The 25640-nt window shown below is 43.9% G+C and overlaps 1 protein-coding gene across 2 annotated transcripts in view; it reads right to left on the bottom strand.

Moving 5' to 3' along the window:
- Positions 1-5668: 5668 nt before the first annotated feature.
- Positions 5669-25640, bottom strand: part of COPA (COPI coat complex subunit alpha) — a 48204-nt gene continuing 28232 nt past the window's right edge. Inside the window, exons 11-33 of one of the 2 annotated variants that reach the window (XM_041003410.1) lie at positions 24441-24591; positions 23563-23629; positions 22118-22193; positions 20212-20294; positions 19231-19370; positions 18246-18331; positions 17988-18153; positions 15987-16149; positions 15738-15884; positions 14171-14360; positions 13979-14074; positions 12727-12815; positions 12407-12530; positions 11954-12043; positions 11668-11777; positions 9565-9642; positions 9368-9436; positions 8738-8874; positions 8289-8475; positions 8091-8201; positions 7664-7825; positions 6522-6716; positions 5669-6277 (exon numbers count right to left, since the gene is read on the bottom strand). In XM_041003410.1, the coding sequence (XP_040859344.1) occupies positions 6218-6277; positions 6522-6716; positions 7664-7825; positions 8091-8201; positions 8289-8475; positions 8738-8874; positions 9368-9436; positions 9565-9642; positions 11668-11777; positions 11954-12043; positions 12407-12530; positions 12727-12815; positions 13979-14074; positions 14171-14360; positions 15738-15884; positions 15987-16149; positions 17988-18153; positions 18246-18331; positions 19231-19370; positions 20212-20294; positions 22118-22193; positions 23563-23629; positions 24441-24591 (2777 nt within the window). In that variant the 3' untranslated portion in view covers positions 5669-6217. The remainder of the gene's footprint in view (positions 6278-6521; positions 6717-7663; positions 7826-8090; positions 8202-8288; positions 8476-8737; positions 8875-9367; positions 9437-9564; positions 9643-11667; positions 11778-11953; positions 12044-12406; positions 12531-12726; positions 12816-13978; positions 14075-14170; positions 14361-15737; positions 15885-15986; positions 16150-17987; positions 18154-18245; positions 18332-19230; positions 19371-20211; positions 20295-22117; positions 22194-23562; positions 23630-24440; positions 24592-25640) is intronic. The other variant, XM_041003411.1, reaches the window with a different exon arrangement.

Raw genomic sequence — 25640 nt, 5'->3', positions numbered from 1 at the left:
AGATCTGGCCTGATCTAGCTACAAGTGTTGTGGACACTTCAGTTACAAAACAACTGACAAAACATCCTTATCTTTTATCTCTGCCCTTTAAATAAATACATTTTAAAAGGTTTATTTATTTGAAAGAGTTATAGAGGAGAGACATCTTTCGTCTGCTGGTCCAATCCACAGATGGCTACAATGTCCAAGACTACTGTGGGGTCTCCCACCTGGATGGCAGGATCCCACCCTTTTGGGGCAACTTTTGCTGCTTTCCTAGGCCATAAGCAGGGAACTAGACCGGAAGTGGAGCATCCAGGACTCAGACTAGCACCAATATGCAATGCCAGCAAAGCAGATAAGTGTCTTAACCCACCAATGCTGGCCCCAAATAAAAATTTTTAAAAGCTTTATTTATTTTTATTGGAAAGGTGGATATGCAGAGAGGAGAGACAGAGAGGAAGATCCGATGGTTCATCCCCCAAGTAGCCACAACGGCTGGAGCTGAATCAATCTGAAGCCAGGAGCCAGGAGCCGTTCCAGGTCTCCTACGTGGGTGCAGGTTCCCAAGGCTTTGGGCCATCCTCTATTGCTTTCCCAGGCCACAGGCAGGGAGCTGGATGGGAAAGAGGGCTGCCGGGATTAGAACCAGTGCCCATCTGGGATCCTGGCATGTTCAAGGTGAGTTTAGCTGCTAAACTATTGTGTCAGGCCCCACCAAAAATAAATTTTAAAACAAACTTGTTAAACTAAAGGACACAGGGTCAGAAAAAGCAGTGTTAGAAAAAGCAACTTCAAGATTTTGAGTGAGAAGGAAAGCCACATATAGTAATGAGAAGCCCGTCTTCTCCACCGATCTCATTTTCTTTACACTGAACTCAGTCTCCAAGAGAATGGACAGCAGAGGCTCCGAAGGAGCAACCCCAGATATCCTTTCCCTCTTTTCCAATTGCTTTACTCAGCTGTCAGAAGATAGCAACTGTGTAAATCTGATTAGCACCGAAAGAGTCATCTTTTGCTAAAGTCTTGTGCTGGATACAGCAGATGTTGGCAAAATCAAACCAGCTGACTGGCAGTCTGCTGGGGGTAGGATTAGATAAACACAATTAAGTGTGTCTTAAAAGGGGTGAAGAAAATCTTATATGCTACTTTATTATTTTCACATCGAGCTTCCTAAACATTTTATGTTGGGGGCCAGCGATATTGCACAGAGAGTTAAACCTGTGACAAGAGCACACCACATGGGAGCTGGTTTGAGTACCAATTACTTCACTTGTGCTCCAGCTCCTTGGGAAAGCAGCAGAAGATGGTTTGAGTGCTTGGGCCCTTGTACCCATCTAAATAAAACTTGGTTCTTGGCTTCAGTCTGGCCCAGCCTCAGGCCCTTGCAACCATTTGAAGAGCATATCAGCAGATGGAAGATTCTTTCACCCGCCCCCCCCCCCCGCTTTCAAACAAATCTTAAAAACAAAGAACAAACAAACAAAAAAAATAAAAACAGAAGCCAGTGAGTGCCATGGCACAGTAGACTAAGACTCCACGTATAGCACTGGCATCTTACATGAGCACTGGTTCATTTTCCAGCTGCTCCACTTCCAATCCAAGTCTCTGCTTATGGCCTGGGGAAGCCGTGAAGGAAGGATCAAGCCCTTGTGCCTCTACACCCAAATGGCTTACCCAGAAGGTACTGGCTCTTGCCTTTGGATCTGCTCAGCTCTGACCATTGCAATCATCTGGGGAGTGAACCAGCAGATAAAAATCAGTCTCTTCTCTCTGTTATCTCTGCTTTTTAAAGTAAGAATAAACCTTTAAAATACGTAAGTACACTATTGAAGCACCAGACCAGGTACTCTTTGCTTCTTAGAGCATGGAATTGTAAACTCATACCCATGCAAAACCTGTTTTCATCTAAGCACAAGTGGTGTGTTTTTGTAGGAAATGTGATGAACTGAGTCATATAACCCAAGCTCTAGTCCCAACACCATCACTGAATCATTCTCCTCCCCAGCTCTCCCCCCACTTTTTTTTTTTTTTAACAAACAACTGATAGTCAATTTATTAAAGCAGTTGGTTCTTTAGAGCATCTGCAATGGTGGCTTCAACTCCTACTCCTGGTAAAATGCTGATGGAAGTAACCTGCTTGGCAATCTCAGGACTGTGCAAGTCAACTCATCTGGAACCAACCCCAGGTCATAAAACCTTCGCAAGATGTTTCTCTTGTTCCCTTTTTTAACTTATTTGAAAGGCAGAATTACAAAAAGAGAAGGACACAGGCATAAACAGATTGTCCATATGCTGGCTCACTTCCAAATAGTAGCAATGTCCAGGGCTGGCCTAGGATGGATCCAGGAGCCTAGCAGAGGCCTCAGTAGTTGGTTCACTGCCCACTGCTTTCCCAGATATATTAGCAGGGGGGCAGACTGGAAATGCAACTGCTTCGACCGGAATCACTACTTATATGGGATATTAGGAATGCAGCTGTGGCTTAATCCACTGCACCGCAATACCAGCCCCAAGGTTTCATTTATCTTCTACATGGAATCTTTACTTGATTGACTTCCTTTTTTCCATTGTATGTAACATAATTATTCCTGCATTTCTCATTCAGTTTCAAACTTCTTACATGTGTCTCTTATGGGGCTATGGCTTCTTTAAACATGTTAAAAATATGCTTGTGTAAATATGGGGCTGGCACATTGGGACTCAATTGACTGATCCTCCATCTTGAAGCTCCAGCATCCCAGATGGGTGCGTTTGTGTTCCAGCTGCTCAACTTCCAATCCAGCTCCCTGTTTATGGCTTGAGAAAGCAGTAGATGACGGTCCAATGCCTTGGGACCCTGCACCCATGTGAAAGACCTGGATGAAGCTCCTGGCTTCAGACTGGCTCAGCTCTGGCCACTGTAGGCATTTGCAAAGTCAACCAGCACATACAAGATCTTTTTGCCTCTCCTTCTGTAAATCTGCCTTTCCAATAAAAATATAAATATTTAAAATAAAATTATTGGGCCCGGCGGGCTGGCGTAAGTGGTTAAGGTCCTCACCTTGCACGCTCGGGATCCCATATGGGCGCCGGTTCTAATCCCGGCAGCCCCGCTTCCCTTCCAGCTCCCTGCCTGTGGCCTGGGAAAGCAGTCAAGGACGGCCCAAGGCTTTGGGAACCTGCACCCATGTGGGAGACCCAGAAGAGGCTCCTGGCTTCGGATTGGCATAGCATCGGCCGTTGTGCTCACTTGGGGAGCGAATCATCGGACGGAAGATCTTCCTCTCTGTCTCTCCTCTCTGTATATCCGCCTTTCCAATAAAAATAATAATAATAAAAAATAAATCTTTAAAAAATAAATAAATAAATAAAATTATTATTGACTTTACATCAATGTGATAACAGAAGGTTGCCAACAAGAAAAATACTAGATAGCAATGAAGAGTATGAATATTGAATCCAGGGCCTGGTGTGGTAGCCTAGTGGCTAAAGTCCTCGCCTTGCATGCGCCAGGATCCCATATGGGCAGCCGGTTCTAATCCCAGCAGCCCTGCTTCCTTCCCATCCAGCTCCCTGCCTGTGGCCTGGGAAAGCAGCAGAGGATAGCCCACAGCCGTGGGACCCTGCACACACGTGGGAGACCCAGAAGAGGCTCCAGAATCCTAGTTTCAGATCAGCTCAGCTCCAGTTGTTGCAGTCATTTGGGGAGTGAATCAACAGACGCAATATTATCTCCTCTGTCTCTCCTCCTCTGTATCTGACTTTCCAATAAAAATAAAATAACTCTTAAAAAAAAAAACTCCTTAAAAAAATCTTAAAAAATGGAACCCAAAAGAAGCATGGTTTGTGTCTTTGAATTACTTGTAAATTTTTTTTTCTGCTTTTCTATTTTTGTGCTTCTTTAAAAAGATGTATTTATTTGAAAGGCAGAGCAAGAGAGGGAAAGACATCTTCTGTTGGTTCACTCCCCAAATGGCCATGACTTGGGCCACATCAAAGTCAGGATCAGGGAATCCATTCTGGTCTCCCATGTGCATGGCAGGCACATAATCTGTTGCTTTCCCAGGCACATTAGCAGGGAGCTGGACGGAAGGGTGAACATTTAGGGCAGGAGCTGGTGCCCCATGGGAGGCTGCTGTCACTGGCCGTGTGCTTGTTACAGAGCGTCACCCCTTGCCTGCTTTTGCTGTTTGTATAGTCCACACCGTATGGTTTGCTGTAACTTGTCTCTTTGTAAAACCACACAAGGTACACAGCTATGAAAGTCTCTAAGATATGTTGAGAACAGAACACAACTGCCAGGTAGTATGCTTCCATTTATTGATAAGGTGGGAGGGGAAGATGCATTTATAGCTGCTTATTTGTACATAAAATGTACAAATACAAAAGGAACTAACAAGAGTGGCTACTTGTTTAGGGGAATGTGTTAGGAACTAGGTGACAGAGGAAAAGGGTGAAAAGGTCAGCTTTTCACATCTACTGATCGTTTAACTATATGACTGCAAATTGAAAACATGAGTTTAAAATGCTAGAAAAGTACCTATATTAACCCAAATGTACAGCAAGTCATTCTAATCAATAATTCTTAGCTTAGGACAAGCGAAATTCTGTATTGCCAATGTAGTCACTATACTATATATGATTACACACTTAACTAATCTTCCACATACAACATATAAAACATCTTTTTTTTTTTTTTTAGCAAAGTCAGGTTTAGTGTTCATTAGCCTTATCACCTTTTTTTTTTTTTATTGGAAAGTCAGAGATACAGAGAGGAAAAGAGACAGACAAAGAACTTTCATGTGTTGATTCACTCCCCAACTGGCCACAACAGCCAGAGCTGTGCCGATCTGAAGCCAGGAGCCAGGAACCTCTTCTGGGTCTCCCATGTGGATGCAGGCTCCCAAGGCCTTGGGCCATCCTCAACTGCTTTCCCAAGCCACAAGCAGGAAGATGGGTGGGAAGTGGAGCTGCCAGGATTAGAACTGGTGCCCATATTAGATCCCGGCATGTTCAAGGTGAGGACTTTAGCCGCTAGGCTACCACACCAGGCCTTTTTTTTAAAGATGTATTTTTATTATAAAGTTCGATCAGATTTGCACAGAAAAGGAAAACTCTTTCATCCACTGATCACTCCTCAAATGGCTGCAACAGCTGCAGCTGAGCTGATGTGAAGCCAGGAACCAGGAACCAGGAACCTCTTCCAGGTCTCTCAAGTACGTGCAGAGTCCGAAGGTTTTGTGCCATCCTCTACTGTTTTCCCAGGCCACAAGCAGGGAGCTGGGTTGGAAGCGGAGCAGCCAGGACATGAAACAGCACCCATACGGGATCCTGGCGCTTGCAAGGTGAGGATTTAGCCATTGAGCCATTGTACTAGGCCCATGTAAAACATTTTGAAAGAAACAGACCATGACAGGTATCCCATAGATTGGGATAGATTGGCTATAATTAGCAGTAGGCAGAGGGTTGCATTAGAAACTGGCATAGAGGAACTACTTGTTTTCTGTCATTCCCACAACAACTTAGGTCTATGCCTTCAAATACAGCCTGTGGAAACCATACAATTTTTTTTTCAATAGTGGGTATTTACTATTCTTATAATTAAAAAAAAGGGGGGGAGGGAAAGACATCTGCTTTAGTGGGGCAGCTACATGGAGAAAAGAAAAACAAAGGTATCCAGGAAATAAATGGCAAGCCAAGAAGCTTCTGTAGAAATGTACTTTATTTAGTCAGAGAAAGAAAATATGAGAACAACGGTAGTAAGGGCCAAATCAAATGTGCATCTTGAAAAATCAGACACTTCACTTCTGATCACAGGGAGTACCAGTCTGGGAGTTTAACCATCCAAACAGGGAATGGTGACAAGTGTGTGTGACTGAGTAAAAAAACGGCATCTCATTTATGACATCCCTCTCCAGTCTAGCATAAAGAAAACTAATTTATGGATTGGAGAAATACTGAAAAAAATTTATTAAATAAGTGCCCATACGGAGCTTTTATTTTCGCTTGAAAGATCTATGCTAGAAAGACAAAGTCAATTGTGGCTACAACTGTAGTCTTCTTGAGAAGGTAAAAGGGTCATGTAACCACAAATGTCAAGTTGAGACATTCTAATTTGCCAAAGAGAAACAGGACAGCAGGGTGAAGGGCAGCCGGAGCCAGGGTCAACACTCAAAAGGACACGAGTGTGCAGAGTGGGGTTCTATCACAAGGAGCATACGGTAAGATATGGTGACTGACCCCGCACACAAAGGTGTTAGCGAAACTGCAGCGGACTGATCCTCAGACCAATCACATCTTTGCCGATCTCTGTCACCTGTGGAGGAGGAAACAGAGGAACAGTGAGAGATCTGTGAGGCTCATCCCCTCACCCCTGCAGCAGCACAGCAGGTGAAGGTCTGTTCCCGGGTGGTACAGAGCAATGGGAAGACACTCAGCTTTCACCTGTGTCACTGCTCATGGAGCTGGGAACACACACAAGAGGAGCAATGAACTAGACGCTTCTTGCTCTCTCCTCTTCCTTCAATATTTCAAGCGGAATTCCTGAAGATAATACTTACGGTGGTGACTCTGCAGATCTGACCCTTGAACTCTGGGGAATAGCAGGCCCCACTGAGAGGACACTTCTCCACTGGTTTCCCTCGGTAGATGGGCCGGTAAGAGGCAGCACAAATGTCAAAAGGGTTGTGCATGTCATAATTGAGCTGGCAGGCATCTGTGGGATTCTTTTCACAGGCAGACAGGATTTTTCGGGTCTAGGGAAGAGAAAAGTATTCATTTAAGAGAGCAGAACGTGGCACATGACAACTAAAATGATACCATCACCATTATACATAATGCGACTATACTACATGAAAACAGATCCCATTTTCAGTACAGAATTTTATGTGAAGGGTTAAAACTGCCATTCCTGGGGCTGGCCCAGTAGTGCATGAAGCTAATTTTCCACACACTGTGCTGGCATCTCATATGGGCGCTGGTTCAAATCCTGGTTGCTCTATTTCCAGCTCCCTCCCTGTTTATGGCTTGGGAAGGCAACAAGAGGACAACTCAACTCCTTGGGCCCCTGCACCCATTGGCAGGCCCGCAAGAAGCTATTGGTTCCTGGCTTCAGCTCAGCCCACCCCTGTCCATTGTGGCCCTTTGGAGAGTGAACCAGTAAGTGGACAATCTCTTTTCTCTTTCAACTTAATAACTCTTAAATATATATATAAAAAAAACCCTGCCACTCCTGTTTTATCACAATTACTCTTCTCAATACCAAAATGGACCAAATCCTCTCTACCAAGTCTGAGATTATAACAGACAGACCCTAGAAAGGTTCAGAACAAGCTTCCTTTACTCTAGAAAAATGTTTTTGATGTTAGCAGTGATGGGATGCCTATGTAAAGGCTGCTGCTGGTCATGATAGGATATTTGGAGCCTAAAAATAGGACAGGGTATTTTTAGGAACAGAGGAGCTGTTCCAGGTTATCCTAGATTATCCTTACACTGGTGCCATGTTTGAATAAATGACTGATTTCAGTTCTAGGGACAAAAGGAGGTAGCCAGTTCCTAAGAAAATAGAGGGCGGCTCTAGTGGCCCTCCTTTTTACTGTTGCTATTTAGGGCTGTGACTCAGAGGCAAGGACCTCAGCTTCCACTCCCTCGATCTAGGTGTAAATCGGGTTTCTTTACAGTCTCTGAAGGAATTCTCATCTACCTGCTGAGCCACCTCAGGCTTGGGCCCAAGTTCCAGCAGGCGCCGAGCAAAGGTGGCAGCTGTCTTAAAGTTCTTGAGCTTGAAGAAGAGGTTGAGAGCTGTACGCAGGACCAAAATCATGTGCACAGGCTGCAGGTTTGAGTGGGTGAAATAGGCTGCCATCTGGTGGAGAGAAAGAGAAACATATGTCAGGATGATTGCTGCCAAGCCAAGTGTTAAAAACACAACTGAAAAAAAACAGAACTGGCCATACAGCAGAGGGCACTCTAGTTCCTCTGTATGGAGGATCGATAAAATGAGGAGGAAGGATGGAGAAGAGTAACCAAGCTTCTGAGAATCTGGCAGGGCTTGGTACCTAAAGAATTCAGGCCTAAGGGAGAGGAAAGGACAGGATGTCTCTGTAGTGCTGAGTCCCAAGAAATCCTACCTCACAGATGCGCTTCTGCTGCTCTAGGGTCTCTTTGGGAAGCTTCTTTCTTTCTATCTCCATTGACAAGCCCACAATGTATTCACGGCAAATGGTAATGAGCTGCTGGGCCTAGAGAGGAAACACAGAGCAGGGGCACGGTACAGACAAGAACATGAGGGAGCCTAGAACAGGGAGAAGTGGCTAGACCTCTCCTACCTCTGCAATCTCCTGCTTATTGTCCACAACAAGAAGTGGGACACTGAGGAGGATAGAACGGAATTTTTCCACAGCCTCCTCAAACTTGCCAACTGTGGTGAGCTGATAGCACAGCTGCAACCGTTGAATGAGGTCGTTAAGCTTCAGGCCCACCGCTGGCACACCATTCTTCAGTCCTGCATCCTTCCTAGAAAGGCACAAGCAGGAAGAAAACAGGATGTCAGCAAGCAACTAGTAGGCAACTGTATTTCCTGGCAAGCATACTCATTTACGCTAATGTGCAAGTAGCTGCGGAACAGGAATGCAGAAGGTGTCAACCAAACCCAGAGTAGTACTAAGCACCTGCTGGCCAACTCTCTAGCTCCGGGACAATTCTGTGTTACTCAGGCCATCATCTACAATATCCACCACAACCTGAGACAGATGAAGCAAGGAGCAAGGGGCCTTACCAATTGCGATTAGGGTAGCCATACATGGAGGGTAGGCAGGGCAGAGCCTGGTAAGTAGTACGGCCTCGGGCAAATGTTTGCAGGAACAGTTGCTTGTAGGGGCCAAACTGGATCACCCCTACCTGGTCGTGAAGGAGCTGGAACACAGGAAGAAAGAAACACAAGGGATTTGGCCATGTCCTTTACAAACTAATTGTGGGCATGGTGGCTCACTGCTGTTACTTGTTTTCTCATTAGTAAAATACATTGACTTAGAGGCCCTTCATTATTAATACCCATAAAGTATATAGGATAGTGCCTGGCACAGAGTGAATACTGAATGAATGCTAATGACTGTTGCAATTATTGTCAGTACTATAGCATGTGGTTTAGTGATCAAAATAGAAAACTATTCAAGGTAAAGTATAACTGGGGAGATGACTTGATGGATACGCCTTAGGAATTACAAGGCCAAGTGGGAAGCAGGTAAGCAGAAGGCTTAGAGGCAAGTATCCTTAAGCAAGACTATGATAAGCACATGTCTGTCTTTGTGCACAGGAGAATTCCATCCAGTTAGGATGAGTCATCCATTATCCAGGGACTCCCTGGCAATGCTCAAGGAAAAGGCAAGGTTACTTCAAGAAGACTCACCCGCATGGCTGTTTCAAAAGAACCTGCCAGAATGTGATCAACTGGAAGCTGGGAGTTATTGCACCAGATCTAACAAGACAAAAAACACCCAAGTCAAGTGAAGTTTTCCCTTTCTCTGCCCAAACTGCCCTATACCTATAGCAGAAAGATGTCCAACATTTACACACTAAAAGTGTACCAGCCACTGTTCTGCTTACCTGAGTAGGACTTGTTCCCTTTGTTGGGGGCACGAAGAATCCATCTTCAGCCCCACCAGCTGCCCCTGGGGGTATATCCTATAAGAAAACCAGAAACTGAGTCATTAAAAAAATCATTTAAGGGGTAGGTGTTGCAGCATAGTAGGCAAACCTGCTGCCTACGATGTCAGTATCCCATATGGGCACCAACTTGTGTCCTGGATATTCCACTTTCCATCTAGCCATCTGATACAGGCCTGGGAAAAAGCAGCAGAAGATGAACAAAGTGCTTGGGCCCCTATAATCCCTGTAGGCAACCTGGGTGAAAACTCCTGGCTTTGGCTTGGCCGCTGCTGCCATCAGGGGAGTGAACGAGCTGTGAGCGCGCTCCCCCTCACTCAGGGTATCTCCCCAAGTGGCAGCAATGGCCAGAGCTGAGCTGATCCTAAGCCAGGAGCTTCTTCCAGATCTCAAATGTGGGAGCAGGTTCCCAAGGTATTGGGCCATCCTCCACTGCTTTCCCAGGCCATAAGCAGGGAGCTGGATCAGAAGTGGAGCATTCAGGACACAAAGCAGCACCAAAATGGGATGCCGGTGCCACAGATAGAGGATTAGGCTGCTGTGCCATGGCACTGCCCTGTAACTCTTTTTTTTTTTAAAGATTTATTTATTTTTTTTATTGGAAAGGCAGATATATAGAGAGGAGAGACAGAGAGGAAGATCTTCCGTCTGATGATTCACTCCCCAAGTGAGCGCAACGGCCAATGCTATGCCGATCCGAAGCCAGGAGCTTTTCTGGGTCTCCCACGCAGGTGCAGGGTCCCAAAGCTTTGGGCAGTCCTCGACTGCTTTCCCGGGCCACAGGCAGGGAGCTGGAAGGGAAGCGGGGCTCCCGGGATTAGAACCGGCGCCCATATGGGATCCCGGGCGTGCAAGGCAAGGACCTTAACCACCTGCACCACCGCGCCGGGCCCTGCCCTATAACTCTTAAAAAAAAAAACAAAAACGCAATCAGTCAATCCCAGTGTTGTGACTGAGTTAAGCTGTCACCTGTATGTGACCTGTATCTGAGTGTCAGTTCAAGTCTGCTGCTCCCCTTCCAAGTCAGCTCCCTGTAATGTGCCTGGGAAATCAGCAGATGATGCTCCACGGGTTTGGTCCCCTGCCATCCACGACAGAGATCTAGACAGAATTTCTGGCTCCTGGCTTTGGCTTGGTTCTGGATATCTGGAGAGTGAACCAACAGAAGGAAGATCTCTGTCCTTCCCTCTATTACTCTGCATTTCAAATAGATAAATAAATCTTCCTAAAAAGTCATTCAACCACCACACTTCATTTTGGTGAATCTAAAGATAATACTTCACCTTGTTTTCTACTATAATGGGGGAATAAGGCTGGTGGTTATGGGAGAAGAGCCCCAAATAGGAATCACCTTACCACAAACAAAAGCACAACCAGAATTGACAGCTCCCACGCAGATCTGCAGAAGTGTGCTGCCTTTACATGATGCTGGTACAATCATCAACTCAATCTTTTTTGTTTCAAATGGGCAATAAGCATTACTTAGGGGGTGGTCCTACATCTCCTCCTCTTTGGGCATATTAGGGAAGATGGCAGTAATATGGCCCCTACCTGTGACTCTCCTCTTTTTTCTTCTTTCAAATGGCAGATAAGCAACATACTGAAAAGAGGGTCTAAGTGTCCTTCCATTTGGACACCTTGGGACAGAAGTGGAGTGGGGTGTAGGGTAATTAGACTTCTAGCAACTAAGGGAGAGAAGTAAACCTATAGGCCTGGCACGGTGGCCTAGTGGCTAAAGTTCTCGCCTTGCCTGTGCCGGCATCCCATACAGGCATCAGTTCATACCACGGGTGCTCCACTTTAAACCAGCTCCCTGCCTATGGCTGGGAAAGCAGTTGAGGACAGCTTAAAGGCTTGGGAGACCCAGAAAAACCTCCTGGATCAGCTCTGGTCATTGTGGCCACTTGGGGAATGAACCAACAGATGGAAGATTTTTCTGTCTATCCTCCTCTCTGTACATCTGACTTTTCAATAAAAATAAAGAAATCTTAAAAAAAAAAAAGAAGAAGAAGTAGACCTTACATGGTTAGGACTTCCACATACCAGCTCAGGCGGGAGCTCCAGGTCCTCTTCTACATCCCAGCCACCTCCTTCTTCCTGTCCCTTGCCAAGAGCATCATCTCCCAAACCTTCTGTGGCCTCCACAAATCCATCTGTGAGAAAAATTTAGGTTCAGCATAGATTCTGGGGGTGATACAGTCTTAGTCAAAGAAAAGCAAAATACTGGGATCTTATTTGCTATATAGTCTGGAAGCCTGCAAAACGGCCCCACCTCAGTCCTCCTACAAGAGGACCCCAGTGTCCACCCTGTTGCCTGGAGCACTCTTACCTTCATCCAGCTGCAGCTCTGCATCTTCTCCCCAGCCTTCAGTGCCCACAGTATCGATGTCAATGTCGGCAGCCAGTGCTCCTCCCTTCCCTGTAGAGAAAAGGGACAGCAAGGAGCTGATCAGGGGTCGGCATTACGGCATAGTGGGTAAAACCACTGCCTGCAATGCTGGCATCCCATATGGGCACCCATTCATGTCCCGACTGTTTCATTTATTATTCATTTATGAATGGTTGAAGTATTTTCTTTTAAGTCTTCGTTTTTTACTTTGAAAGATTTCAAAATAATTTTACTAAGATTTTAAGAGAGTACCACAACTCTAACTGGCATTTGAGCACTCTGTGAAACTTCATGCAGAAAAAAGGCCAGATCAAAGTAAGTGCTACAGGTAATCTGTATGACAGCTCTTCACAAAACAAGCAACCAAAAATGCTGGGAGAAATGAGCACTCACCCTTGCTGGCAATGGAGCCTTCAAAGAACCCCTTGGACACAGTCAATAAGGGCCAGTTGGTATCCAGTGGCATGATAGGTGCAGGTGGCTGAAGCAGCTTGGCATTAGGGTCAATTTCTGGGATCTGAAAAGTAGAAGAAGAGACATTAAACACAAACAGCTCTGATGAATCATGAAGAGAAGGCTATGGAGCTGCCTCTAATCTCATTTGTTTCTGATCCTCTCTGTAACCAGGTAGAAGACTGACACTGATAGTTTTAAATTGTCTCAAGATCTAACATTGATCCTGTAATCAGGCACTCATGCAAATGAAGACTCACTGTCTCCTTCTCTGGGTCAAATGTCTCCTTCAGGCTCTCAGCTTCTTCATCCAAGCCATGGGTAGCAGCTGTGAGATAGGCCAGGGACTCTGTAGAGAAAACAGACTTTGTGGTCCAGGTCCAATTCCAACTGAACATTGCTGTGGTATGTGGCTTCAGGGATGAATTTCAGTTATCTGTCACTCAGGTACTTGCAAAACAGCCACAAAAAAACCTGCGGCCCAGCACTGTGGCAGAGAGGGTAAAGCCATTGCCTGTAATGCCGGCATCCCATGTGAATGCTAGTTTTAGTCCTGGCCACTCCACATCAGCTCACTGCTGGTATGCCTGGGAAAGCAGAAAATAGCCCCAGTGCTTGGGCCCTTGCTCCCATGTGGGATATGGAAGAAGGTCTTGGCTTCTCGCTTCAGACTAGCCCAGCTCCGACTATAGCAAGACTTAGGAAGTGAACCAGTAGATGAAAGATCTCTACTCTACCTTTCAAATAAATAAATGCTCAAAAAAAGAAAATAATATACAACCCTCATATGAGCTGGACAATTAACTAATGGATAGAATATGAGACTTGAGATACCACTTCTAAGTTAGGTTACGAAGATTGTGGCTTTTATCTGGAGTGCTCTCTTTCACTCATTTGTTCTGAGGAAGACTAGTTACTGTGTTGTGAAATGCCCTAGGAAGAAGTCAACATGCCAAGAAAACTGTCAACAGCCATGCTAGTCTCCAGCCCTGGCCAACCCTCTGATTACAGTCTCATAGCAGCACAGATCTATGAACATAATAAATGTTCACGGTTTTAAATTACATGTTGCGTGCTCTTTACCGGAAACGTTTTGGACCAGAAGTGTTTTACACTTTGGAATTGTCTGGAATATCTGCATAGCCTACTGGTTATGTGTTGATGGCACACAAATATCTGGACTGGGTAGGCTTTTGGCTTAGCAAACATGCTGCTGGAACACATGCCCCCCATATCAGAGTGCGTGGGATCACTGTGTCTCAATGTTGGTCCTTGTTCTAGGACCTTACAACCTCTAATTTCCCTTATAATTAATGATTCTTTAAAAATGTTCTGGCTACTCCTCATTTGGCTTTTTAAGAAATTTCTGAGCATGGCAGGAGCAAGCCATCACTCCTGAAAAGATGCACAATAAAGGGAAATCCTTCACCAACATAAATGCGTAACTCAAGAGGAAGAGAAATAATTTCCAGAGGTCTCAAAGCAGCCAGTGAGTCCTGGAAAGACACTTACTCTGCCCGCAGTTCTTCAGGATTCTCACTCGTTCTGACACATCACCCAGGTATAGGGCATTCTGATAATGGCCACTCATGTCCTTCCGGATCTCAGCTGTACCAGGTCAATAAGAGACAGTTAGATCTTCTCCTATCTGCTGTCCAAATTCTCAAGGATTCCTCCTCCCACCCTTAGCCTTAGGACCCTCACCAATCTTCATCATCTTGCGAAGTTTCTCCAAGTTGCCAGTGATAAGGTACAGGAAGGAAAGTTTGTCGAAGTTTTTGGTGCGCTGGTAGCACATTTCCACAATCTGGTGGTTCCCCTGCAGCAGGGCGACTTCACCCAGCTTCTCCCAGCAGTTCTTGTCATCCAGAGCCTTGGCTGCTTCCAGAGCAATCTGAAGAAAGGCAGGGTCAGTAGAAACAGGTTGGAGGATACTGTGACTCAACATCAGAGACTATAGTCAAAGAATTTGCGTGTTAATAAGTTTCCCAAAGAAGTCTCAATACTTTCTGTCAGCCCTAGTATTCAGTTTAACTCCACTGAAAATCCTATCAACAAATACAAGTCCCGTGGTCCCATGGAGAGGAAAATCCCGTTACATTTTCCTTCTCTTCAGAACTTCACTTTCACCACACAATTAACTGGCAACTATTGACTCCACAAGGCCAATTCTTTCTCAGCTATCCTATTCTCTACCTGCCAGGTCTGAAGAGCCCCAGAGCTTGAGGAAAGAGGAAATAACAAAAGAAATTCCCAACATTTTCTTAAGTCCTCTCTTTCTTTGAAAACAATGCTTGTACATTCAGGTCCTACACATTTAATAAATACTCCTTTCCTTCATCTAAGCACGATCAAGTGTCAAGGAAATAGAGTTTTCAAATTTTAAGCTATGCTGCTTTTTTCCTAGATGTTACTTAATTCGGACTTAAACGAGAATAGCAACAATACTAGATATGCTGCGGCAGAAGCAGACAAAGGAATAAATAGAGATGGGCAAATAGCAATAGGAAGATGGTTCCCCTTAACAATGAAAAACAATTTCCCAGGGTGCCAGTGCCATGGTGAGGCGGGTACAGCTGCTGTCTGGTACCGGCATCCTATGTGGGCACTGGTTTGAGCCTGATTGCTCCACTTCCCATCCAGTTCACTGCTAATGTGCCTGGAAATGCAGTAGAGGGTGGCCCATGTCCTTTAGTTCCTGTACCCATGTGGGAGACCTGGAGGAAGCTCTTGGCTCCTATCTTTTGAATGGCCCAGCTCTGGCCACTGTGACCATTCAGGGAGTGAACCAGAGGATGAAAGATCACTCTTTGCCTCTCTCTCCTCTCTGCAACACTGCCTTCTAAATAAATAAACCTTTCAAAAAAATTCCTAAGTCAGGCTTTTGGTAAGTGATAAGATGCCACCTTGCTACTTGTATCCCACATGAGAGTGGCTAAATTTAGATCTCGGCTTCATTTCCAATTCTAGTTTCCTTGTAAGGAAGCAGCAGTGATGTCTCAAGCACTTGGGTCCTTAGCACTCAGCCAGGAGATATGGACTGAGTTCCTGGTCCAGCCCGGGCTATTGTAAGCAGCTGGGAGAATAAACTGATGGAAGGAAGGTCTCTACTCCACCTCTCTCTTTCGAATAAACTTTTTTTTCCTCTTAAGCCCTAAATTCTATTATTCTAGCGGAGGAAGCAGATTGAGAAATATGCCTTCCTGATACTGCCTAAGCTCTCTCACCTTTTTCTAAAGCATTGTAAGGCTGATGACTCTATTCCTCTCACCTCAATATTTCCACATTCCAATGCCAGACTGAAGCGAGTTTTCTCATCCTTGACGAAATGCAGGGCTACTTCAGGATAGCCCTTCTTCTGGAGGTAGGCAATGATAGACTGGCCTACCAGTTTGGCATTCCTCACCATGTGCAGGACCTACGCATTTGGGGTAGGGTAGGGAAGGAAGTAGAGATCACTTGTGTGGAAAAAGAACTGCTGCTCCTCTTAATACTCCTTGTATGTTTCCTCACTTCATACCTCATCATATTTTCTGTTGATCAGAGCCAGCTTGAATTTGAACTCAGTGGGATCAATGGTGAGTACCCGAGGACGACATTCTCTGTCTAGGCAATATACATTGTTGCCTTTCACCCTGGTGACATAGATGGGTAAATCCAAAGTTCGGATGATCCCGTGGTCCCTAGGAACAGGGGGAAGAGGGTACAACTTTCATTAAGTGAGTGTGGATATCCAGTCTGTGAAGAAATGGAACAAATCAGGGATGCATTCTTTTAGCTCATTACCTTTCTGGTCATTTGAACAACAGTGTAAATGTTATGTGTTTCAAAAAGGGCAGAACTAAGGCACTAAGTTTTTTATGTTTTGTATGATAAGGCAGAGGATATGATCTTTCTTGATACAGGTTTTTATTCTAGAAGCTGAGTAATAGAAATGATCATAAGAATAAGACATAAAAGTTAAATGTTAAGTTCTGATAGACACTGAAGACCCTGCATACAGATAAACTCATTTTTTATAAGCTAATAATGAAAGCAGAGGGCAGAAAATTTGGAAACATATGATTCACTTGGCTAGCTAACAGTTTACACTGGGCATACACTCCAGAGAAATGAATGTATATGGGCACCAGAAAACATGCAAGAGAAATGCTTAACAGAGCACTGTTCAATATAATCCAAAACCAGCATTTACTCAATAGTCATCAAGAGCAGACTAAATGACAAACGGTGACAAATTATGTTATATAAGCATATAATGCATTATTACGCAAAAGTAAATTCCAGCTACAAGATGGATGAAATTATAAACAAAATAGTGAGCAAATAGAAGATCATATATTCAGTATTTCACTTACATGAAGCTCAAAACAAAATTATTCATAATAGCATACACAATGGGTGGTAAAGTTACTAAGAAAAGCAAGGAAGAAACTACCATAAAAACTAAGATAACGTTACTTTAGGGTGGATACCAACAAAGAACACAGCAAAGGGTTTCCAGGATGTCAGACTTGTCTGTCTTTTTTTTTTTTTCTTACTTTATTGGAAAAGCAGATATATAGAGAGGAGGAGAGACAGAGGAAGATCTTCGAAGTATGGCCTGCCGGGATTAGAACTGGCACCCATATGGGATCCTGGCGTGTTCAAGGCAAAGACTTAAGCTACTAGGGTATTGTGCCGGGACCAGACGTCTATTTCTGGGCTTGTGGTATGGTTACACAGATGTTCACTGTAACTTATTCATTATTCGATTTATTTATAATTTATGAGGGGACTTCAAAAATTCATGAAAAATGAAATTAAAAGGTAAGTTTATTTTGGTGAAAAAAAATATTTATTTATTTATTTATCTGAAAGGCAGACAGAGAAAAAGAAAGAGAAAAAGAAAGAGATCAATCAATCTTCAATCTGCTTGTTCAGTCTCAGAGGGCCACAACAGCCAGGGCCGGTCCAGGCTGAAGCCAAGAGCTAGGTGTTCCATCCTGGTCTCCCATGTGGGTCACAGGAATTCAAGTCCTTGAGCTACCGTTTGCTACTCCTCAGGTCCATTAACAGGGAGTTGAATGGAAAGCTGAACAGCTGAGACTTAAAATGGCCCTTCCAATAGGATGTAGGCATCCTAAGTATCTTAGTTGTTTCATGATGCCCACCCAGTACAAAACATCTTTTGATACCTATGCATAGCTTTTTCCTAATATACATTTTACATGAAATTTTTCAAAACCTCTCCCATATGCATGAATTTAAAAATATTTTTCCACCAAAACAAACTTACCTTTTAATTACATTTTTATTAACTTTTAAAAGTTACTTCCTATGTAATTCTCTATATTTTTTACATTATACTTCACAATTTAGAAAAAAATGGAAAATGAATGTTTGGTGCCTCTGGCACATCTATGGCAGGCAAGGCTTTTCTATGAAGAAAGCTTGTGGAGGACCACCAGCTGCATCTAAGATGGGAACATGATTTCAAGAAGCTGCCTTTCCCAGTCTACATCTCAGAGAATGTACTTACCCAGTGGTGACAGCATACTTGATGTGGTTGCTTGTGGTATAGATAAACACCCCACTCTCATCCCATGCCCCACTCTTGACACGAATGTTCTCATGGATGTTACACAGAGCATCCAGTTTGCGGTTACAGATCACAATGGCTGTAAGAGGCAAAGGGTATGAGTGCTCTGTTGGACAGGCTGAGTATAATAGACTGTCAGAGACATGGGGTAGGAGGAACAGGTCTCTAAGTCAAGGTCGATAAAAAATGAAGACTTACCATGTTTGGCCAGTAGTGCTACATGGGACATATCTGCTGACCAAATCACATATTTCACCTTGGAAATCTTCACAGATGCCAGAGTCCTGAAGCAGAGAGAGCAGGGCAAATGTGAATGAATCTGATTATTTGCTTGTCTCAGGCTATGACCTACATGCTTTTCATCCTCAAATCAATGCAAATCCCTGTTTCTCAATGCAGTATCAAATAAGCATTCTCTGCATAAGCTTTTACTTTACCACACTGGTTCACATAGTCCACGTCCCTCTTCCTCAACTCTCTGCCTCTCATTTATTACTAGATTTGTACATAACTGTTTTCTCTACTGTAGGTTCCTTTTATTATTTTTTAAAGATTTTTTAAAAGATTTATTTTTATTGAAAAAAAGTCAGATATACAGAGATGAAGAGAGACAGTCAGAGAAAGATTTTCCATCATCTGGTTCACTCCCCAAGTGGCTGAAATGGCCAAAGCTGAGCTGATTCGAAGCCAGGAGTCAGGAGCTTCCTCTTGATCTCCCACACAGGCACAGAGTCCCAAGGCTTCGGGCCATCCTTGACTGCTTTCCCAGGCCACAAGTAGGGAGCTGGATGGGAAATGGAGCAGCTGGGACTCAAACCAGTACCCATATGGGATTCTGGATGTGCAAGGGGAGGACTTTAGTCACTCCTCTCCGTGCCTGGTCCTGCAAACTCCTTTTAGCGTTCAAGCTGTGGTAATTATCACTGTGTTCCTCTCATTCTTTATTCAGATACATTCTATAAAATTAGATAAATAAACAAGCTCTTAGCTATAACACTAATGTGTATGTACAGGGCAGTGTGACCAGGGTAGGAGGGGAAAGTGTCTACAAAGAATTTTTAGGTTATGGCACAAGAAATGACCAAGCAACAAGACAGATAAACTTGGGGGTAAGAGGGCCATACTAATGATATACACTTTCCCTCACTACGGTCTGACTCCTCAAGGGCATCTGACAAGTTACCGTTTCTGCTGTACATCAAAGAGTGTGATGGAGTCTGCATCTCGAAGCAGGAGATTGCCTGTGCCAGCATAGAAGATCTCATCACAGTTGGGCACCTGTACTTTCTTGGTGATCTCATTCTTTAGATTCTTGATCAGAAGCTGAAACAAATATTAAAGGTGGGTTTAAGAGAAGAAGTACACATGCAACTATTTCTCAGCTTCAATAAACCAAACGTATTTTTCCTTGTCCACATCAATAAAGTTTCTCTCAAAGGGCATTAATACAGAGAGGGAGAGACAGAAAGATTCTTTCATTTACTGGTTCATTCCCTAACTGCCAACCACAGCATGGACTGGGCTAAGTGGAAGCCAGGGGCCAAGAATTTCATCGAGGTCTCTCATTTTGGTAGCAGAGACCCAAGTACTTGGGCCATCTTCCACCTAAACTGGATGACAAGTAGAGCAGTCTGTACTCAAACCAGCACTCCATATGAGAATGCTAGGATACCAGCATCACAAAAGGTCACTTAACCCAAATGTGCTATAATTCCATCTCCATTTTTTGTTTTTGTTTTGGAAACACAATGAAAAGTCCAACAAGAGCCTGAGTTCTTCAATCAATGGGATAGAAAACAGCACTATGGCTTTATTTTGCTAAGTACTTTCTTATTGAGTCTTGCTTATCTTACATATTTCAAGTACCAGTGGAGACAGGAAACAGAATGAGATGATCAACTCATCTATCTAGCCCTCCCACTTCAACTTTGATGCTTTTATTGGCTCTTGCAGTCTAAAGCAACTTTAAATTGTTCTTCAACCCAAAACCACAGTAATTATCAGTCTAATCAAATGGATTTAAAAGTCATTTTGTCCAAAATGATTAGTATAGAGCCAGGAATAGAGGGAGAGTTAGTACATGAGGCTCACAGCTACTCCGTGAATACACAGAATCCTGCAGCCACACTCCCCAAACTGGTTTCCACTTTTAGTCTCAACTCACCGAATGCATCCGATCCAGGACAGCAAATCGATTACGAGCAACCCAAACGGCTGTCAGGCCTGAGGACCGTTTTCCTTCAGGGGCTGAGAACAAAACCAAAGGGTGAGAGCATGTGGTGAGCCACTGGCAGGTGACAGAGTCAGGTGCCATGGAGCTGCCAGTCTTGCTGGCTGCCATCTTGGCTGTGCCAGTTCAGCTGCTTCCTAACTAATTCAGCTATAACCTGAGGCTATTGTCAAGTGACTTTTCCCCACCAGTCTTTCCTGCAAACTCTAAGCTCCATCCCTGCCAAGCCTCTTTTCTCTAGGCCAAGTGGCTGCATTTCAGCCAACACCATGTACTGGCAGAAGGACCTCCTAGCTTGGGAGACAGCACACTCCATCAAGCTAACGAGCGCAGCCTCCGTGGCCAAGCTGCGCCACAGCAAGCATGCTGAGTGTCACAGGAGCTCCTCTCTGTAGAGGATAGAGTGGAGACAGAGCCCCCTCCCAGGACCCAGCTGCTCCGCTGCTTTTAACATGCAAATGTTGACCTCCTAGTAGGACAAGGTGGAATATAGCACTCCTAACTAAATCTTGACAAGCAAGCCTTGGACCCTGCAGTACTGAGCACCAGGCCATTGCTATGAAAATGCCAAATGGCTATCCTTCTTACCCTGAAGAGTTACAAAATGTTCCTCCATAGCAGGCTGAGTAGAATTTTGGAATGTATACTCTACTTTCTCAGAAACTTAGAGAAGAATGAACAGAAGGACACACTGAAATACTGTTATCTATTAGATCAGCTGAAAATTGCACACAACATGCTGGTCTGTTCTGCCTTACATTTCTCTGGCACCAAGAACAGCAGATAATTTACAAACCTAATTACTATCACAGTCAACACCCCCATTCTCTATGGGCCATGGACCCACACTATAAGCTTTTGCTGGTTTTCTTTTCTGTTGCCTGTCATTACACTGTACTTTTACTAATTATTATCTCTCTCAAAGGATGGAGAAGAGAAAATAAAAGTGGTAATAAAACAAAATGAAGACATTTTAAACCCTATTTATTGTAAACAGGTCTGGGGAAAAATGCAAGGGATGGATTGGGAGGCACCAAATTCCCAAGATTCAAAAGAAATGACTTAACTATTTCCCAATGGAGACTGAATTAAGAATACTTGATACTATAGGTTTTCTCTTTTTCTCGTCACGATCACATTTAAGAGAAGGAATCAATAATGACATGGTGACAGTCCTAAAACAGCTAGCAAAGTATTTTTTGTGAACTGGCAGGTCCTAACACATCATCAACCTGCGGAATACACGCACGACCTGGTCATGTCTATAAACCCACTGAAACAAAGAGAAGATAGTCAAAGCTATTGTTACTAAGTTCTAATCCTAAGACATCAAAAAGGGATGGTGATGATGGAAGAGGTAGGCAGGGGCTCAGCTGGATCCTGGGATCCCAGATGGGGTGCGGGGCTGTTAGCAGCCTCATCTTTTTGACATACAAAAAGAAGCAAATCAGATCCGGTTGTGGATGGGAGGGTATAAATCCCTAGTCCCAGGATAGGACATTGCAAGATTGGAACCACATTTTTAAATAAATGAAACTACCAGAGTGAAAATCATATCAGCTGACAATAAACTAGAATAACATGCTGTGCTGAAAGGGAAAATGGAGAGTTTCTAATAACTAAATTATAAAATATATATATCTAGCTGGGGTAATAAAATGAAGCAGGAACATGAATATTTCACATCATGGTCGCCTCTGATGCAACTGTCAGCAGCACTTGCCAACAGACACGAGTGATGTGGCCATGGCCTGGGGATGGAATGTGAAAAACTTAAAGAGGAATGATGATGTGGGTGGAAAGAGCTGGAAGCAGAGTGGAACAGACAAAGAATGCCTACCATCAGGATTCTGGGAATCCGCATCCTTGGGGATGGTGTACAGGTCATAGGTACTATTCTCTAAATTGCTGGCTCTCTGTAGAAAGAGAGGGAAAATTACACTGTTAGTGAGAAGTAACCAAGATTGTGGTTTACTCTGATAGAGAAAACAGTTCAATTACACAACCATTTGGAACTTTTTCTCCCTTCATTGAGGGCGTATTCCAATGTTTCCATATCTAAGAGTTACGGGACCCTCTATCAAAAAAGTCAACATTATTATAATTTTATTTTTTCTCCAAAAATGCAGATGTTACCTGAATGAAAGGAAGGACAGGTTTGTATTCCACAAATTAATACACAAGAACTCCAATATGTTAAGTGCCCTCATTTGAATGTATGTATATATATAAACTTTCTGCTAGAAAGAAAAAAAAATACCAAAGAAAAGACACTAAACAAAATTGTCAGGAGAATATTGGGCTGCTAGACACCAAAGCACTGAAAATAGACACTGGAAGCTTCACAGGGAAAGAAAAGTTTTCAACTTTTTTGATTTGGCCACCAGGGCACTAAAAGCTAAAACCTTCTAGGGGAAAATTCTTTTTCCTAAAGATTTATTTTTATTTGAAAGGCAGAGTAACAGAGGAGGAGAGACAGATATTTTCCAACCACTGGTTCACTCCCCACAATGGCCACAGTGGCTGGAGCTGGGTTTGTCCAAAGCCAGCAGCCAGGAATTTCCTCTGAGCTGCCAAAGTGGGAGCAGGAGCTCAAGGATGAGGGCCACTTTCCACTGCTTTCCCAGGCATACTAGCAGGAAGCAGAGCAGCCAGGACTCAAACAAGTATGCATATAGGATGCCGACACTGCAAGTGGAGTTTTAATGTAGTATGTCACACCATCAGCCCCTTGGGAGGAAAACTGTGTCAAGAAATAAGAATGGGGGCCCGGCACGGTGGCGCAAGTGGTTAAAGGTCCACGCCTTGCACGCCCGGGATCCCATATGGGCGCCGGTTCTAATCCCGGCAGCCCCGCTTCCCTTCCAGCTCCCTGCCTGTGGCCTGGGAAAGCAGTCGAGGACGGCCCAAAGCTTTGGGAACCTGCACCCGCGTGGGAGACCCGGAAGAGGCTCCTGGCTTCGGATCGGCATAGTATCGACCCGTTGCGCTCACTTGGGGAGCGAATCATCAGACGGAAGATCTTCCTCTCTGTCTCTCCTCTCTGTATATCCGCCTTTCCAATGAAAAAATAATAAAAATAAATCTTAAAAAAAAAAAGAAATAAGAATGGCTATTTGATGACCCTTAAAGGCAACGCCACTGAAAAGAACCCTCTCTTAAAATCAGAGCTCTTCTATTTCACTGAAAGGGAGAAACCAAAATAAGCATCTGCTATGGAATACCAGACCATCTAGGACAACAGTACAGGTTATTCACTGTACATACTAGGGCTGCATTACTTACTGTACACAGTAGGACAGCATTTTCCGCTGGATTGTAGGACATATTGAATACTGGAAACTTGGAACCACTAGCGATACGTACAGAAAAAAACAAAACAAAGGCATTAGAATAGAAAGGAGAAAGGAATTAATCTTACTCCTACTCATCTCCAATTTCTACACAAAAACTCATCACTTCTTAAATCAAGAATTAACATATGGTTTTCATCCTTTCTTCCTTTAAGGCTTGGGAACTTCCTATCTTAGCTTTGAGCAGACAAGTCAAAAAGCTAAATTCTAGTACAAGAGGTAATTCAATAAAAGGTCTAGCTGGCACTAACTGCAACTGGGTGGAATTTGTTCTGTTTGGGAACAAATTTCTACACATAACTACAGTGGACTTCTGCACTCTGTCTCTGGCTGCTTTTTCTGTCACACAGCACATATTTTTATTACAGCAATGCTAGAGGGTGGTTATCAAACACTTACGCCAGAATTTACCACCATGAATGTTTCAGCATGCTGATACAGCTGGCTTTCCAAAAGGACAGTTCCTTTTGCCAGGCATCCCAGAGGTTATCACATCTTCAGCGTTAGGAGTTTCCGGAGACATATTTTGGTTTGGAGTTACATCCAGTTAGTTGGAAAGGAAGGAAGAGTTGCAGGAAACCTGGCAACTGCAGCCGTATCATTTCCTCACCACAGGTCACTATCATTTTCAATAGGGAATGTCATTCTACTCATGGCTACAATCTTGTCTACCATACTCGCAGGGGTCACCCTGAGCAGGCTGTGACAGGGTGATCCAAAATGTTGTTGAAAATTAATGAGTTGTGTTTGTGGACAATGTATCATGGTGACAAATGAGAGGGCCTTAGGAAAGAAACAAGTCAGATTTACCTACGCAACTGCATCACAGCCACATCTTTGGAACTGTTGAAATCTAACTGCCGTAAGAATCGGTCCTTGACATAATGCAGCATATTGCCATGAACAGCGTAAGCTGGTCGCTCTCGTTCCAGCTTAAACACAATCATGCCACCATCATGGCCTAAGGAACAGAAGAAAAAACAAGGAAAGAATTAGTTGTAGGTTAGAAAAAAACAGGAACTTCATAATAATGAGGAATACATTTTTTTAAAGATTTGTTTATCTTTATTGGAAAGGCAGATATACAGAGAGGAGGAGAGGCAGAGAGGAAGATCTTTCATCCGATGGTTCACTTCCCAAGTGATTGCAAAGCTGGAGCGGAGCTGAGCTGATTCGAAGCCAGGAACAAGGCACCTCTTCCGGGTCTCTCACATGAGTGCAGGGTCTCAAGGCTTTGGGCCATCCGCAACTGTTTTCTCAGGCCACAAACAGGGAGCTGGATGGGAAGCAGGACTGCCAGGACATGAACTGGAGCCCATATGGGATCCCAATGCATTCAATGTGAGGATTTTAGCTGCTACGCTATCACCACAGGCCTCATAATGAGGAATATTTATTATATGTATGCTAAAAACAAAGGCAAGACTCCTAAATGCATTCTAATTCTCACAATCTTTATTTGAATAAATCTGTGACACTCTCAATCTATGTCACACTGCCACACTTAACTACTTTTCTTTCGGTTCACCTAACACTCTATATTCATTACAGTATTTATTCCCTGCACTGAAATAATTTAGGCCCATCTCCCTCGCTAAACCATGACTTCCCTGAAGGCAGAAATTACAACAAATCCCACCCTTACCCTATCTGGCCCTAGCACACCAGAACATAAAAAGTACTTGCTGAGAAAATGAATGTTAGTTTAAAAGGGCTTTATGGTTCTGTGTTCATTTTAATTTTATTTGAAAGGCAGAGAGAAAGAAAATTCTCCTATCCCAAAAGAGAACTGGTTTACTCCCCCAAACGCTTGCATCAGTTGAGGCTGGGCCAGGCTGATGCCAGGAACCTAAGTCACCCTGGGTCTCCCAGGTGACTGGCAGGGGCACAGTACCTGAACCATCACCTGCTGCTTCCCAAACGGACATTGCCAGGAAGCTGGTAAGGTAAGTGGAGCTGAGACACAAACCTAGCCACTTCAACACGGAATGCAGATGGCTCAATGATATC

Source organism: Ochotona curzoniae, unplaced genomic scaffold (assembly GCF_017591425.1).
Source record: "Ochotona curzoniae isolate NIBS_2020 unplaced genomic scaffold, NIBS_Ocur_1.0 scaffold_2683, whole genome shotgun sequence".
NCBI lineage: Eukaryota > Metazoa > Chordata > Mammalia > Lagomorpha > Ochotonidae > Ochotona > Ochotona curzoniae.
The sequence above is the reverse complement of the archived record's forward strand: the minus strand, read 5'-3'. Positions and strand labels throughout refer to the sequence as shown.